This window comes from Terrapene carolina, unplaced genomic scaffold, assembly GCF_002925995.2.
Source record: "Terrapene carolina triunguis isolate 2854851 unplaced genomic scaffold, T_m_triunguis-2.0 Scaffold142, whole genome shotgun sequence".
Lineage (NCBI taxonomy): Eukaryota > Metazoa > Chordata > Testudines > Emydidae > Terrapene > Terrapene triunguis.
The window spans coordinates 1,012,641-1,029,006 of NW_020664493.1; the positions used below are offsets into that span (position 1 = coordinate 1,012,641).

At 42.7% G+C, this 16,366-nt stretch overlaps 1 protein-coding gene across 1 annotated transcript in view; it reads left to right on the plus strand.

Annotated features, from left to right (window-relative positions):
• Positions 1–16,366, plus strand: part of LOC112119334 (complement C4-like) — an 89,068-nt gene that overhangs the window by 51,146 nt on the left and 21,556 nt on the right. Inside the window, exons 24-33 of the mRNA XM_026653662.1 lie at positions 1,219–1,422; positions 6,947–7,022; positions 8,664–8,820; positions 9,797–9,901; positions 11,694–11,862; positions 12,370–12,536; positions 13,088–13,246; positions 13,812–13,871; positions 14,701–14,794; positions 15,520–15,691. Of these exons, the coding sequence (XP_026509447.1) occupies positions 1,219–1,422; positions 6,947–7,022; positions 8,664–8,820; positions 9,797–9,901; positions 11,694–11,862; positions 12,370–12,536; positions 13,088–13,246; positions 13,812–13,871; positions 14,701–14,794; positions 15,520–15,691 (1,363 nt within the window). The remainder of the gene's footprint in view (positions 1–1,218; positions 1,423–6,946; positions 7,023–8,663; positions 8,821–9,796; positions 9,902–11,693; positions 11,863–12,369; positions 12,537–13,087; positions 13,247–13,811; positions 13,872–14,700; positions 14,795–15,519; positions 15,692–16,366) is intronic.

A 16,366-nucleotide genomic window follows, 5' to 3' on the forward strand; every position in this document is an offset into this window, starting at 1 on the left:
TGACAAACCAGGATCCAAGCATTCATGAAGCACCTTCCCTCTGCCAGGGGTTTTCCTCAGTGAATGGATAACAAAAGGTCTCCTTGCATTCATTTTGTATTCTTCAAAGTTCATTTTTTGCCCCCAGAGACAGCAGAAACCCCCTGTGGTTTAGTCTCCAATGACATCCCAACCTCTTGTTGACTTCATGTTTAAATTGGTCTCCCACTGTGTTGGCTTATAATACTTAATGTACATGTGAACCAAGATGGACAGGTGAATATATATTCTAACTCCTGTCTGGAAGAAACCTGTTTTTTTTCTTTGGTTAGTGACAGACTTTAAAACATAGTTTCAGTACATATACACAACATGTTTAAATACCATCTGTACATATATCTCACGATGATTATGAGGATCAGTATAAAATAAAAACAACAGCACCCCCTGATACTTGACAGTATAAAATAAGCCTTTATGAGAAGCCTTACATGACATTCTTTATGGATAAATACTGTAAAAGTTGTCTGCTAGGTGCAATGAGTTTGTCAAGCCTGCTCAGAGTTGCTGTTACAGAACACTAAACCATTTGCCAGTTGGCGCAGAGGTGTGCTTAGGGTCGCAGAACTGCAATTGCAGGGAAAGTCCTGCTCAACCCTGGGCTGGCTTATGCCCAGTCTAGATGGAATTTTCAGGGAATGAAACTGAAGATATAACAAATATCTACTGAGCATGTGCAAACTATGATTTTTCAAAGGCTTATAACTTGGCCAAATTTGGGCTGATTTTTCACCGTCATGGCAAAAGGCATATCACTGACACAAAGTCCTCACCCCCCCTCCACACACATACCCCAAATTTCAAGTCACTGCTCCAAAGCATGGGGAGTGCTAGAACTTCTGAAATAAAAGCTGGTCAGAATTTTTTAACATTATTCCCTAGCCTTGTTCTTGGAAATAGCTGAACTGTTGTGACTGAAATTAAGAATAAATAAATAAATCAGCCTGAGGCAGACACCCGGCATGGAAAAGTTCAACCAAGCAGTTAAAGTTGGGCAAAGTTATAAGCAACTGAAAACAGGATCTTATAATGGGAACTGTTGGGCAACCTTAATAATCGGCAGTGCTACTAGCCCCACCTATAATCAGTTATTTTAGGGTTATGTTTACTCTTATTTTTTACCCTTTCCAACCTTTTAATACAATAATTTTGGTCTTTTTTTTTTTTTTGCCAATATAGGGGATATAATGGGTGAGTCCATTCAAAACTGTCTCAGTCCAGCTGGAATTGATAAGCTTATCAAAGTGCCCACTGGTTGTGCTGAGCAAACTATGGTGACAATGGCTCCAGCAACGTATGCCATTGAATACCTGGATGCAAGTGAACAGTGGATCAACTTTAAACCTGAAAGGAAAGAAGAAGCCCATAACATGATTGCACAAGGTATGTGGAGCCTCTTCCTCCTCTTGCCCCCCCCCCCAGCCCCAAATAACAAAACTGTTTTTACTTGTTCTCTCTTTGCATTGTAGAGTAAACATTGATGTTAGACATAGGACTGAGCTTGATTCTAACTAACTTGCAGAACCAGGCACAAAATCTGCACATTCACCTGCCAGGATGATAATGAAAGAACTAATGAAATTCCATACATTTATAAAATGAAAGGGGAAGGGTGTAAGCAAATCCACAGCTGTCTGTGAACTGATGAAGATCCAAGTCAATGGAGTTGTGTCAATTTCCACCAGCTGAGGCTCTGACCCAAAGACTCTTTTTGGTTAATTAGTATTCTGCAAACCTTTTCTAATATAATTAGGGGTTTCTCTTCCCCCCAACTCCTGTACGGGCATGGAACTCCCAGTGATATGAATGCTACTTAGGGCTTCTCTATATGAACACTTAGTTCACGGCAAGTTGGGGTGTAAATCTACTCTGCACTAACCTGCCGTGCACTAAATGTCCATGTGGACACTGCTGCCACGCAATATCTGCTGGGCCATGCATTTACATAAGTATATAGTATGTGGTGTCTTTTAAATTAATTCAAATGTGGCTATAAAAATGTCCCCAGCTCATCAAATTTCTCCAGCTTGTTATTTGTTTTATTGATGATCCAAAGCTACTTTTCCCTGCTTTCATCTGGTAGCATCATTTGTCACAAGCCCCTGAAGAAAGCTACAGCCCTCCATCGCTGGATGCCAGTTCTTAGGTACACTATAACCCCTGCACTCACAGCAATTCCCTTTTAAGTTTTTACAGGCTATCAAATAAGACTGGGCATGAAGTAAGATATTGCAAACCTTACTGCAGAGTTGTCATTGTGCAACATGCAGAATAGAACCACACCTACAGTTTATCCCCTTAAATAAATAGCTATTAACGAAATATTCCCATTACAAGAATTATATTGTGGTGAAACATATTCCTGTTGTGTCTTTATTACAGCAGAGAGATATATATGGTTACCATCTGTACTTGCTTATAAGCCAAACACACTCTAATATGAATATTGAAATTGATCCATATATCCAATTATCTTTGAGAGCTCCTGGAGGACTGATGAGGTCCCAGAAGACTTGAGAAGGGCAAACATGGTGCCTGTTTTTAAAAAGGGGTGAAATGAGGACACAATCTCCTCAATATATGTTTCACTCTATATGCATCCGAAGAAATGGGTTGTAGCCCACGAAAGCTTATGCTCTAATAAATTTGTTAGTCTCTAAGGTGCCACAAGTACTCCTGTTCTTTTTGCAGATACAGACTAACACGGCTGCTACTCTGAAACAGGAAATTATAGCACAGCCAGCCTCACTTCGATACCTAGTAAGATACTGGAACAAATTATTAAACAAGCAATTTGTAAATGTGTGGAGGATAACAGGATTAGTCAGGAACAAATCATGCCAGATCAACCTAATTTCCTTCTTTGACAGGCTTACGGCCTAGTGGATGGGGAGAAGCAATAGATGTGATGTATCTTGATTTTAATAAGGCTTTTGACAGTGCCGCATGATAGTCTCATAAGCAAATTAGGGAAAGGTGGTCTAGATTTAATTACTATAAGGTGGGTGCTCAATTGGTTGAAAGGCCATACTCAAAGAGTAGTTATCGATGGTTTGCTGTCAAACTGGGAGAGCATATCTACTAGGGTCCTGCCAGGGTCAGCCTTGAGTCCGGTACAATTCAGTATTTTCATTAATGATTTGGGTAATGGAGTGGAGAGTATGCTTATAAAATTTGCAGATGACACCAAGCCGGGAAGAGTTGCAAGCACTTTGGAGGACAGGATTAGAATTCAGAGTGGAGAATTGGTCTGAATTCAACAAGATGAAATTCAGTAAATACCAGGACAGAGTACTTAATTTAGGAAGGAAAAATCAGAAAGCACAACTACAAAATGGGGAATAACTGGCTAGGCAGTAGTGCTGCTGAAAAGGATGTGGGGGTTATAGTGCATTACAAATTGAATATGAGTCAACGATATGATGCAGCTGCAAAAGATGCTAATATCATTCTGGGATGTATTAACAGGAGTGTTATGTGTAAGACAAAAAAAGTAATTGTATCACTGTACTCAGCACTGGTGAGGCCTCAGCTGGAGAACTGTGTCCAGTTCTGGGTGTCACACTTTAGGAAAGATGTGGACAAATTAGAAAGTCCAGAGGAGAGCAACAAAAATGAGAAAAGGTTTAGAAAACTTGAGCTATGAAGAAAGGTTTTTTAAAAAAACTGGTCATGTTTAGTCTGGAGAAAGTAAGACCGGGGGGGGGGGGGGGGGGGGCTGAAAACAGTCTTCCAATACGTTAAAGGCTGTTATAAAGAAGACAGTAAGTAAAGGAGTAGTTAAGCTCTGGAACAGGCTTCCAAGGGAGGTTGTGGAATTGCAATCGTTGGAGGTTTTTAAGAAGTGGTTGGACATACACCTGTCAGGGATCACCTAGGTTTACTTGGTTCTGCCACGGTGCAGGGGGCTGGACTTGATGACGTCTCGAGGTCCCTTCCAGCCTGGCAATTCTGCGATTCTATGTCAGCTGACCATAGACACAAGTATATATGAATCTAGTAACACTAATATGGCTAGTCCTGCCTAGGGATCCAGCCCTTGTGCAGGACATGACACACCTCAGCCAGGTAAAGGTGAGCCAATGGGGCCATTAACAGCAGTTCCTGCCTGGGGATCCTGAATGTGTTTGAAGGCGGCACTTTCATTCTAAGCCCAAGATTTTTTTTCAAGAGCTTCTAACTATCCACAGAATTTAGCCTAGGGCTGGAGTTCCTTGTGTTTGTCTCAACTCAGTTGTGACAATGAAATATGGGAAATACGGGAAGATTCTGCACAACAGTTTTCGGGTTACCCACAGGCAGAAAGAAAACTGCTTTTTGCAGCTTACCCCATAGGCAATTGGACAGTTGCCTGATGGCTGTCAGCTGGAGACTCACAAACGTCCTGGGGTTTGTGGCAGCTTGAGGGCTCTATACCAGCTAGGAGGCAGAGGCTGGTAGGAAGCAAGGCTAGCTCAAGACTGCTGGCCAAAATTTTAAACACTAAGTGATGATTTTAGGATGCCACACATTTTGGGCATCCTGCCTGAGACACCTTAAAGAGCCTGGTTTTCAGAAAGTGCTGAGTGCCTGCCATTTGAAAATGGATCTCTTTTAAGGTGCCTTAACATGGGGACCAAAAAATGGGGGTACCTGAAATCACCAGTGTTTTAAAATCTTAGCCCTCTTTTTCATAGATTTCAGTGCCAGAAACCAATCCATGTCTCTGGCCAGTTGTCATCTTATTCTGCCCCATCTTCTGCTGGCAGGTCTCACTTCCTCACTCAGCCTAGGAGCCAACAGTTAACTCAGGATTTGTCTACATAAGCAAACTGGGATGTAAATCTACCCCACACTAACCTGCTGCACAATATGTATCCATGTGGACCCTGGTGCGCTTTGATCTACTTCTGTTTCAAAGCAGCGTAGGTTGAAGTGTGCTACAGAACTTTTAGTGTACGGCAGCAGAGTCCACATGGACGCTTAGTGAGCGGCAGGCTAGCGCGGGGTAGAGTTACACCCCAGCTTCTGGCAAACTAAGTGTTTGTGTAGACCAGTGGTGGGTAAACTATGGGCTGCGTCTGGCCCATCAGACCTTTTAATCTGACCCTCGAGCTCTTGCCAGGGAGCGGGGTTGGGGCTTGCCCAGCTCTGCACGTGCCATGGCTACACGCAACTCCCAGAAGCAGCGGCATGTACCCCTCCAGCTCCTATGCATAGGGACAGCCAGGGGGCGCCTCATGCTTCCTCCGCGCAGCTCCCATTGGCAGGGAACCACGGCCAATGGGAGCTGTAGGGGAGGTGCCTGCGGATGGGGCAGTGCACAGAGCTGCCTGGATGTGCCTCCGCATAGGAGCTGGAGCTGCTTCTGGGAGCTGCTTGAGGTAAGCGCCACCTGGAGCCTGCACCCCAGACCTCTTCCTGTGCCCCAACCCCCCCCAGCCCGGAGCACCCTCCCACCCCGGAACACCCTCCTGCACCCCAAACCCCTCATCCCCAGCCCAGCCCCAGAGTCTGCACCCCCAGCTGGAGCCCTCACCCCCTCCTGTATCCCAACTCCCTACACCAGGCCGGAGCCCCCTCCCATACCCTGAACTCCTCATTTCTGGCCCCACCCCAGAGCCTGCACTCCCACACAGAGCCCTCACCCCCTCCCGCACCCCACTCCTGGTGTAGACAAACCCTTCCCTCGCTCCAGCACCTTTACACTGGGTCAAAGAGCCAGAGTGACTCTAAATGCCCCAGATGCAGCAAAGGCTGGCTACACGTTGGGAGATCCTGGAGGTGAGAGGGGTGCAGGCAGGCCTGGATTGTAGTATGTGGGGCTGCGGTGATCCGGGCAGTGCTGTGACCCATAGGTAGCCGATGACAGGCTGCCATAACTTACACTGGTCCCAAGGGAAGTTTGTGTTACGTCAGGGCCTGCTGAGCGTCCCAGAATTGGGAGGGCATACAAATGACTTAACACCACCCTATCCACCTTCCTCCATGGGCTCTGAGTGCTGTGTTGCGCAGCACAGAATCTCATCCATTAAGAGTAATGATGGAAAATAGACTTTTGTTTGGCAGTTAGCTGAATGGAGATCTTTGGCCTTGTTGTATATCTGTTACCAAGGGCCTCGTCAGAATAATTTGTTCCCACCGTCATTGGCTTCTGTGCATCTTAACAATGAATTAGAGTGCAACACAAACCTGAAGTATGTTAGAATGTGTTGCACGCATCTGACTGGAAAACAGAAACACTTTGAACCTGAGGTGTTTGGTCAAGCATCGTTTCTTTTTCTTAGTAGTTGTATTTATCTAAAATCCCCCAAGGAAACGTGATGCTATTCTATTACTGGTGATTAATTATTATTAATAAAACATAGTTCTACAGTGCCTTTTATCAATAGATCAGAAAGAACTTTACAAGGATGGTATCACTCTCACATTAAAGGTGGGAAAATTAGGTGCAGAAAAATGAAGTGATCTGTTCAAGTCAATGACAGAGCTGGGAATGGAGCCCAGATCTCCTGACTTCCAGTTGTGTCCTACCTGCTGGACCTCACTGCCTCTTTTGTGTCTTATTTCAACCCCTTGTACAGCTGCTCAAGAAAGTGGCAGTACTTGGGGATGGATTTTCAGGGACCCACCAGGCAGAAATTCCTTGGTATCCACAAATGTTTGTAATATTGATGCCCGTATGCCAACCCAAGTAGACCCATCAAGGCAGGACTTAAACAAAACTCATGCTCCCTTTCCTCTACTTTATTCCAAAGGGCCTGCTGTCACAATCATACACACACAACCTTTATGAGGAGCAAACAAAAGCAGTGGAGTGCACTTCCATGTTAATCCAGGTGTTGCATGTAAAGGCCCAAAGTGCAAAAATACAAGTCCATGTACAGTAATATTCTTACCCAATATATTTGATTGCTTGTTTATGCAGGTTACACGAGACTTCTTGAATTTCAGAAGGAGGATGGCTCTTACGGAGCATTCAAAACAACTCCCAGCAGTACATGGTAGTGTATGCGTCATAATCAGCCTTAGTTGTTGTTTTATATTCTAAAATGCCAATGTTGTCACACATAGTGCATCAGAAGTTTACTTGCTGGCTTTTGGGGCCAAATTGTCAAATTGCGCCCATATACTTGAGTGCATCTAATATGTACACAGATAAATTAGCTACATACACAGCTATGTGAGCAGGCTTCACACGTGCACATATTTGCAAATATATGGATGCAAGTCTGTGTGCCTAAACTTTGATTCTTTGGCTTTTTATGGCCAAATAGTTTTTATTATTAATAAAGTGAGACTTTTTTTCTGAACAACTTTCAGTGAACAGCTAATGCCGATGTAATTACGTGGGCACGTGCAAGCATTGTTTAATAAGAAGTGCAAACACCTGGGCGGACACTTCTATATATATTTAAAACTGCTTATACTGGCAGGGGTGAAAGTAATATGAAACACTAACCAGTAAGGGGGCCCGGCTCCAGGCCTCGAGTGGAAAGGGCGGGGCCTCGAGCAGAAGGGGCAGGACTGGGGGGTCAGCCTCCCCCAACCAGCCCATCTGCTCTGCCTGGCCCGCGCCTCCCGGAGCTCCAGTGGCAATTTAAAAGGGCCCAGGGCTGCTGACTGAGGGGGCAAAAGGGGCAGCGTCAGCTGCATATGGGCCAGTACCAGCTTCTTACTGGTACGCCATACCGGCCCACTTTCACCCCTGTATATTGGTTTAATTTAAACTCATCAATGCAAGAAGGGTATAAACACAGGGGGTTGTCTGGTATAACTAAAACAATAGAAATTCACACTGCTAGTTAAACCAATGCAACTTGGTGTGTAAACCAGGCTTCATCGTACATGAGGCTGTCTCTGTCTTTCTCTCTATCTTTTTGTATATCTATCTCTATCTTTTACACTCATGAAAAACCAGTGTCAGAAGAGAACTGGGCCCAGTGTGGTAGTGAGTAGTGTTGTACCCTAAGGTATGAATTGCACTGAGATTCTTCAGTCTTTCTGGATGCCTCGTATATCTTTCGGCATTGCCCCGTAACTAGCCATTGACTGGTCAACATTATACATAGCGGTAGCTTGTGCAAAATTGTATCAGAATCTTCTGACATACTAATTAGGGATGTCGATTAATCGCAGTTAACTCACACAATTAATTCAGAAAAATTAATCACGATGAATCACAGTTTTAATCACAATAGAATCGCTGCTGGAGCCCTGGCACATAAATACCTAGCAATGCCTGCTGCAAAAGTGCCATGTGAACACCTCTTCTCATTTTCAGGTGACATTGTAAATAAGAAGTGGGCAGCATTATCTCCTGCAAGTGTAAACAAACTTGTTTGTCTGAGCGATTGGCTGAACAAGAAGTAGGAGTGAGTGGACTTGCAGGCTCTAAAGTTTTACATTGTATTATTTTTGAGTGTACTGTAGACTTTGTATTCTGTGTTGTAATTGAAATCAATATATTAAAAAATATAGATAACATCCAAAAATATTTAAATAAATGGTATTCTATTATTATTTAACAGAGCGATTAATCATGATTATTTTTTTTAATTGCTTGACAGCCCCAGTACTAATTCGTGTTAGCAAACCACAAATATCAATGAGTTTAGAAAATGAAACCAGTTTCTTTTATACAGGCTAACTGCATTCATTGCTAAAGTGCTCACAAGGTGCAGAAAATACATCAGTGTCGAAGACCGTTACATACACAAAGCTGTTTCCTACTTGCTTGGACAACAGCAGGCGGATGGCTCATTCCGTGACCCTCACCCAGTGATGGACAGACTTATGCAGGTTGGTCACTGAAAATGATAAGAACCTGTTCCCATATGGGCCAGATTCTCAAATGCTGTAAATCGTGTCACGCTATTGAAATCCTTAGGACTATACCAGCTGATGATGTGGCCACGTGTTTTATTTTGTTTTGTTTTGTTTCCCCTGATTCTGGACTTTTATCTTTTGCTTCCCATATAATTGTGTGTGGGGAGGGAAAAATCAACAGCTCTTGCAGCAAAATATTTTTAACTCTTTAAAAGGATGAGTATTTGAGGCAGCCTGGGGAGGAATTAGGACTTTTTCTAAAGGCAGAAGGTGCAGAGAAAAACCAGAAAATGAGTCAAGGGCTGGAAAAAAAACACCTCACAGTGAGAGACTCAAGGAACTCAATCAGTTCAGTTTATTAAGAAGATCAAGAAGTGATTCGATTACAGTGTATAAGTACCTTCATCAGGAGAAGATACCAGGTGCTAAAGGGCTCTATAATCTAGCAGAAAAAGACATAAAAAGAATCAATGGCTGCAAGCTGAAGCCAGACAAATTCAAATTAGGGATACAGCACACATTTTTAACCAGGACTGTGATAAACCATTGAGACAAACTACCAAGGGAAGTGGTGGATTCTCATCTTTTATGTCCTCAAATCAAGACGGGATGCCTTCCTGGAAGTGTGCTTTAGACAAGTTATTGGGCTCAGTATAGGAGTAAATGGGGAACATGTAAAGGCCTGTGTTCTAGAAGGTTAGAGTAGAGGATCCAATCGTCTTTTTTTACTTTAAAAGCTATGAATCTATGAATGAAAAAAATACTTATACGATAGAAAAAAAGTGTGGCTGGGAGAATGGAGAAGGATGTTAGGGTGGGTGTATTAGCAACAAATGTGTGACCGTGTGGTTGTGTTTATTTTTCATACAAAGAAATAAAATTAGATTTGCTCAATTTAATAATAAAACAAATGTATGCTTTAGAAGCTTTCCCATGATTAACCTTCTAGGGTGGAGTTGGGAAAGCTGAAGAACATTTGGCTTTGACAGCTTTTATAACCATCGCTATGCAAGAGGCCTTGGGGGCTTTCGATGACTCTAAGTCTTCTGAGGTGGTAAGAAGCCTGCTTTTCTTTTCTTCTTAAATCTTTCATTCTCTTTTTACGTGCATTTGTTTTGTGCTGGCATGCGTGCTGCACTCGGTTTAGCGGCATAGAGATTCCTGAGCATGTCCTTGGCCTCATCTTCACTATTGAGGCTGCCTTTCCACTGTGGCACCACCCTTACGCTTCTTGGGACATATTCAACTCTAATTTCTGTTGGGAGAAATACAGTCACAGCACCCCAGTGTCCACAAGTCTGCTGGGCTGGTGCAGTGCAAAACAATCACAACCTTTTCTCCACTGTGGGGAGACTGCAGATCCCCAAAAGCACATAGTACAGGCCAATGTGACTGGAAGACACATTGATTCAATGCATCCCCTTGGCTGCCTCTACTAGCAAGTTTCTTTGAAGCCCCTAGCAGATTTTAAAGCTACCCTCCCCCAGGTCAGAGCCAGAGGGAAGGTAGGTGGCAGCATCACTACTTGCTCTCCTTGGGGTGAATTCTTTCTATAGTGCAAGAGGAACAGTGGGCCCAGAGAAATGTGGTTTTACACCAGTTGGGGGAACCAGGCCATAGTCAGTGGTGTGCTTATGATACTTTGCTTTTCTATAGCTCCTTTCATCTGAAGATCTCACATTTAAATGAATTAGTCCTCACTATGCCCCTGTGAGGATGGAAGTGCTGTTATCCATTAAACAGATGGGTAAACTTGGAAACCAGCACTAAAAATATTGTTACAAAATGAAGCCAGGACTAAAAGCCATGTCCTTTGAGCTTCAAACACAATAATTATTCTGTAATCCATGGTCAGGTAATAAAATCATGGTTCTAGGTGGAAGCAGGAACAGAGGAATATAGTAATAGCCAGACTTAACAGTGGCCAGCACTAGATGCTTCAGTGGAAGGTGCAAGAAACCTCCTAACTCTAATAATTAGAGACTGGCTTAACCCTTGAATCATAAAGTTTAATCTCTCAGAGCCTATGTTAGAATTAACTATTATATCTCTGTATAGTCTTGTTATCCATATTGATGCCCAATCCCTTTTTTAGTCTTGCTGTGTTTTTGGCTACAATGACATCCTGTGGCAATGAATTCCACAGTTTAATTAGGCATTATGTGAAAATGTATATCTTTTAATTTGTCTTGAATTTGACCCTAGTGATAATAAATAATTAATAATAATTAATAGTCCCAGATCCTGAGGTCCTCATTCAGGCAAACACACAGTTTTGTCTGAGAAAGGACTAAGTAAAAATTGAGTAATAAACTCAGGATTTGGCCAAACAATGCTGTTTAGCACTTATCCAGCACTTTACAAATTCAGTACATTGGACAAACATTCATTTTGAAGTATCTTGTTTTTGCACACATTACTGCCTGCATCGTCTTCAAAGCCTTCCTCTCCCAGAAAATTAGGATCTGGTGCCACAACCATTGCAATCAGATGCTAAAGGTGCCTCCTCTTCTCCCCCAGAAATCAGCTGTATGTGGCAGGGAGTCTCTGATGAGAATTTTGTACTCCTTGTAAACGGAGCAATTGCAACTCAAATAGCCCATCTATTTTAGCATAGGCCAGCCAGTGCTCATATCAGAAATCATTTTATTCCCTGCCAAAATCTTCAACAAATATAATTGTTTTGCATTATTCTTAACCACAGTTATTAGGGTTACCTCACTCCCATTCAATTTAATTTAGAAATAGCTGTGTTGTGTTGTTATAATTCATTGGAACTCAAATCAGTGTTACCTTTGCATTGGTTTTGTACCACCCTTCAAACTGATCCATATTTATTTCCACAGAAACAAGGCATTGAAAAAGCTGTCGCTTACGTGCATAGACAACTCTCACCTCAGCTGAACTTCTACTCAGTTGCAATCTCTGCCTATGCTCTGGCTCTTGTGAAACACGATAGCTCAGAAGCCAAACGGGCAGAACAAATTTTAAGAGAAATTTCTACACTCGATGCAGGTACTAATAATTATTCTTACAATGATGATTCAATTTATAAAGCACTCTTCCCAACCAAAGTCCTTGTGCGCTGTTGCAACATAATTTAAAAAAAAGATCAGGTGCAACAAGGCCAACATGATTAAATGTAGGTAGTATGCAGATTATTAATTCTAGACCTATTGGAATAATAATTCTACCTTTAAGCTATCCCCAGAAGCAATCTTAGCACCACACTGAGTTGGCATTGCATACCTTGTGATCAGTACTCTATAACAACTGGGTACATTTGATCAATACACTATAATGGCTGGGATAAGTCAAAACTCTGTTCGAAATCTGGCTTTTTAATAACCTTTGCTTCCTATACTTATTTATGTATATCGTCAGAGTGGTGGTGGCTCTCTCTCTTGGGTGGAATCATTACTATGAAATAAATTACCTATATTTTTCTAAATTGAGCTAAATTGAAGTAATTTTTGGAAAATACCTTCCCCCAATTGATTTAAGACTGAGTCATTGTTTCAGCAATGCAACAGCGCTACTGGGGAAATGGTGAAGATGCAGTTTCTATAGAGGCTACCGCTTACGCATTACTTCAGACATTACTCCAGAAGGATATCAAGTATGCAGAACCTATTGCTACATGGTTAACAGAAAAAAGGAAATATGGTGGCGGATACTGTTCTACACAGGTATCTGGCTTTCAGGCTCAGTGGAGTGGGGGGGAAAGTACTGTAAATAAAACCCTATGTGTCCAATAAATATGGAAAGATAAATATTTCTATGGGTCCAACCAGGTAGTCTTTTACAGCAGTTCAGGATCATAATGTTATGGGGCGAAACTGGATTTTCCATTGGTAGAAAGTTGCTTATTTTGATTTGAAGCCCACAGTGAGCCAAGTCCTGAGGTCCTTAAGTAAACACCTGAGAATTTGGCCCTCGGAAAGGAACAATATGGGTTAGTGAGGGTTCCATGACTTTAATGGAGCTATGAAGATTTATACCCGCTGCGGATCTGGTCCAAAATGTTGATAGAAGAATCTGGAAAATAAGGTGAATGGATTGAGGGGAGTGAGCGGACATGTGGAGATTTCAAAGAGAGAACCTCAAAGGAACAGAGATCTAAAAAGGAGACATCTGAATGAGGAGTTACTTACAAGGAAAGGCATGTGACTAGAGCACTTTGTTATTGCCGAAAGACTCCAGTGTGGCTGGTGTTCATTTGTATTTCAATCTCACACAGGATACAGTGGTGGCCCTGGAAGCTTTGTCACAGTATAGCATACAGACTATAGAAAGTGATCCCACCATTCTGAACCTTGCATTAAACCTACCTGGAAGGCACAAAAAGCACTATTTTAACCTGAATAGTAACAATGTCCAGATTCAGGAAGAACTACAGGTACTCAACCCTTATTGTTCTAAGTTGTGATATTTCCTAGTTTGCAAACAGAAGGAATGTTTTCATTTCTCAGCAACCTTGATATACTTTGGTTGCAGCCTTTTTTCTGTGTAATAACAATATTTAGCACTTATAGGCACCTTTCTGCCTCTCCCAGATGTTCAGATTTCTGCTTTTTCTCCAATGGGAAGGACCACTGCAGTCCTCTGTCCATTCAGGGTCATCTTAGGGGAGGGAAGAGGCTAAGACATGTCCTTTGCTCTGACCCACAATGCAGTGGGGCCTGGAAAAAGGATCCCTACTCCTGCTGAAGGGATCACTTTAGTGAGGTGGGGAAGACAGGCCCCATAGTTCCTTGAATGACAGTTAGGGAACTGTTACAACCCTGCACTAGGGAGGAGGAACCCCTATAGTCCCTCACTTATGGCAAAAGGGGAACACCACCTAACATGGTGCAGGTTGCCCAGGTCCCAGACAACAAGTAAGACTTTCAGGGATCACAGGAAAAAGACAACGTGAATAATGGCCAAAATGTTAAATGTCTACTGTTTGGTTTGGTTTGCAGTTTGACCTCGGAAGCAAAGTTGAAGTGACGGTAAAGGGCAAAGGAAATGGGACGCTGAGTGTAAGATGGAGCTTGGAGTTTCATTTTATTTTTCTCTTTCAAAAAGAAAACGGTACTAATTCACATCTGTAGGCGCTTGCCCCACCATCACTTCCAATCACACACAGTGCAGGAAGGAACCTCGGGCAGCCTCACCCCTTCCCAGATCCTGCCTAACAGTAACTAAGCAAAGCAATCAATACCCCATACTGCGTAAGACCCTGTCCTTATGCATCCCTGCCCTCCCCCAAATCCCAGGAAAATAGATGCAGAGTGCCCTGAAGGTCACAGATTTTGCCTGTTTTGGACCCGGCTGCGGGGAAAAATTCCAAAGTCTATGGAGCCTCATGGAGAACAGCCTGATAGTTATTTATTACACTGAAATTACTTCAGTTTGTGCACCTCCACTGAGCGCTGCTGGTGGGGGACGGGAAGGGGGTCTTTGAAGTGGGTAGGTCCCAGGCCATTTAGGTCTTTGAATATTGCACATCAGTCTGTCATTGTTGTATCCACTACAGTCATCAGGAGATAATCTGTAGCTATAACTACATTATGAGCTATGGGTGTGATTCCCCTGCTCATGCACACAGACTCGCGATAGCTCTCATTGGGCTAACACAAGTATCACAAGCAAGGTAGCTGCGATAGCGCTGGTAGCTGCATCGGAGGCATGGCTGAGTCATACCAAGTACAAACCTGCCTGAAACTAGTTTCTGTGGAATCTCTCTCACTCTCCCTGATCACATGTAACTTCCAGTATGTGCAGAATCAGATAAATTGCTGCAGACCTGGTTGGTTAAATTCTTTGTAATTTAAAGGAGCTTTTAGGGTGTTCTCTTTTTTTTTTCAGATACAAAAAATATATTATTCTGTTGAGACGGAGAACAACACCTGTAATGACTTGATTCTGAAAGTTGAAATGGAAGGGAACGTCAAATATTCAAGTACGTGAAAAGAAAACAGAGCACCTGTTTTTAATGGTGGCAAATTTGGCTAAACCCTGATAGTATAGACTTTTTAACTGATTAGATTGGGAAAGGAGAAAGATCTATACTATCGTGCCTTCAGGACAATTTGTATTTTTATTACATGTGGGGTGTTTAATTGGTAATATTTTAAGAATTGTTTTATAAGAGACTTTTTGGAGGGTGCTTAATAAATATACTTATGTTATTATTATTATTATTAGTTATTACTAGAGAGCAAGGATGGCCTTCTTGGCCAAATGACTTAATATCTCTGTGTATCATGGTTCCCGCCCAAAAAGAGTTAATAATATTTCCTGTGTCTGTCTTTTAGCTATTTATTATACTGAAATTACTTCAGTTGGAGCACCTCCACTGGGTGTTGTCTGTCTTTTCTCCTTAGATTGTTAGCTCTTTGGGGCAGGAATTCTCTTTGTGTATTTACAGATGGGGCCCCAATCTCAGCTGGGACCTCTAGGTGCTACTCTCGTACAAATTAAAAATAATGATGATTATTGCGGGCATTTATTTTAAGCTTTAATTTAAAAGATACATGAGATAATGAGACGGAGGAAAGTGAGGTTTATGAAAGCAGTGGAGGTGGCAGGAGTCAACGCTGATCCCTCACAAAGTGCAAAGAGGAGAGCAATCAGCAAGCTCTTCATCCCAGTCTGCCGGGGTCTGATTGTGTCTAACACCTCCAGGTGCTCTGGACGCTGAGGAAGAGGACTATGATTATGGGCAGGACCATGCGATGGAAACAAGAAGAGATGAGCCCATGAGCCAGATAGAATGGTTTGACATCCGCAACAGAAGGAAAAGAGAGGTGCCTGTTCCCGGTAAAACAGAATCATTACGATACAAAGTCTGCGTCAGGTAGGTTTGGGACTAGGGACTTTCTTAGTGAGATGACACACTTTTGGTTAGGAAGTCTTGGTCTTATACATCTTTCTGCCATCTGTTGTCTTTCTGGAAGCACACGTTCAAATCCTGGCCTGGTGGCTCAGCTCTTCGTCTTCCAAGACAGTAAAGCTGATTTCCATGCAGTGTATGGGGTATGGGCCATTCACACAAGATCTTAAGCACCAAGCTCCTGTCCGCTCTGCATAACATTAAAGAATAGTTTGTCTGTCTGTCTGTTTGTTTTAATGTAAGATTTTGCCCCTGTGTTCTTGGTCAAAAATTAACTCCTGCCTTATATCCCCATAGTTGTATTGTATGCCAACTATTCACCTGGCTGCTGCCTTCCACCTCAGAGGTGGTTGCACTTCAGCATATGTAAACAACAAAAACTCAATAATCTACACCAAAGAGGAGGGGGAACCTCAGTGGGATTAGTGTAGTTTGCAGATTACGGAGTGTTGGCTTGTGCCCCGTGTGAGTAACTTCCTTCTCCCTGTGGATGTCACATATTCTCCCCCGCTCCCTCACACTCATCAATGCCCTGGAAAAGAGCTAGTCCATTTACTATTGGCTGGCGGTGCCTCTCCAAAGATAGACCACGTTCTCTTGCTGTTGTGTGGAGAGCAGAGGGGAAGGTCTGGCTCTCAG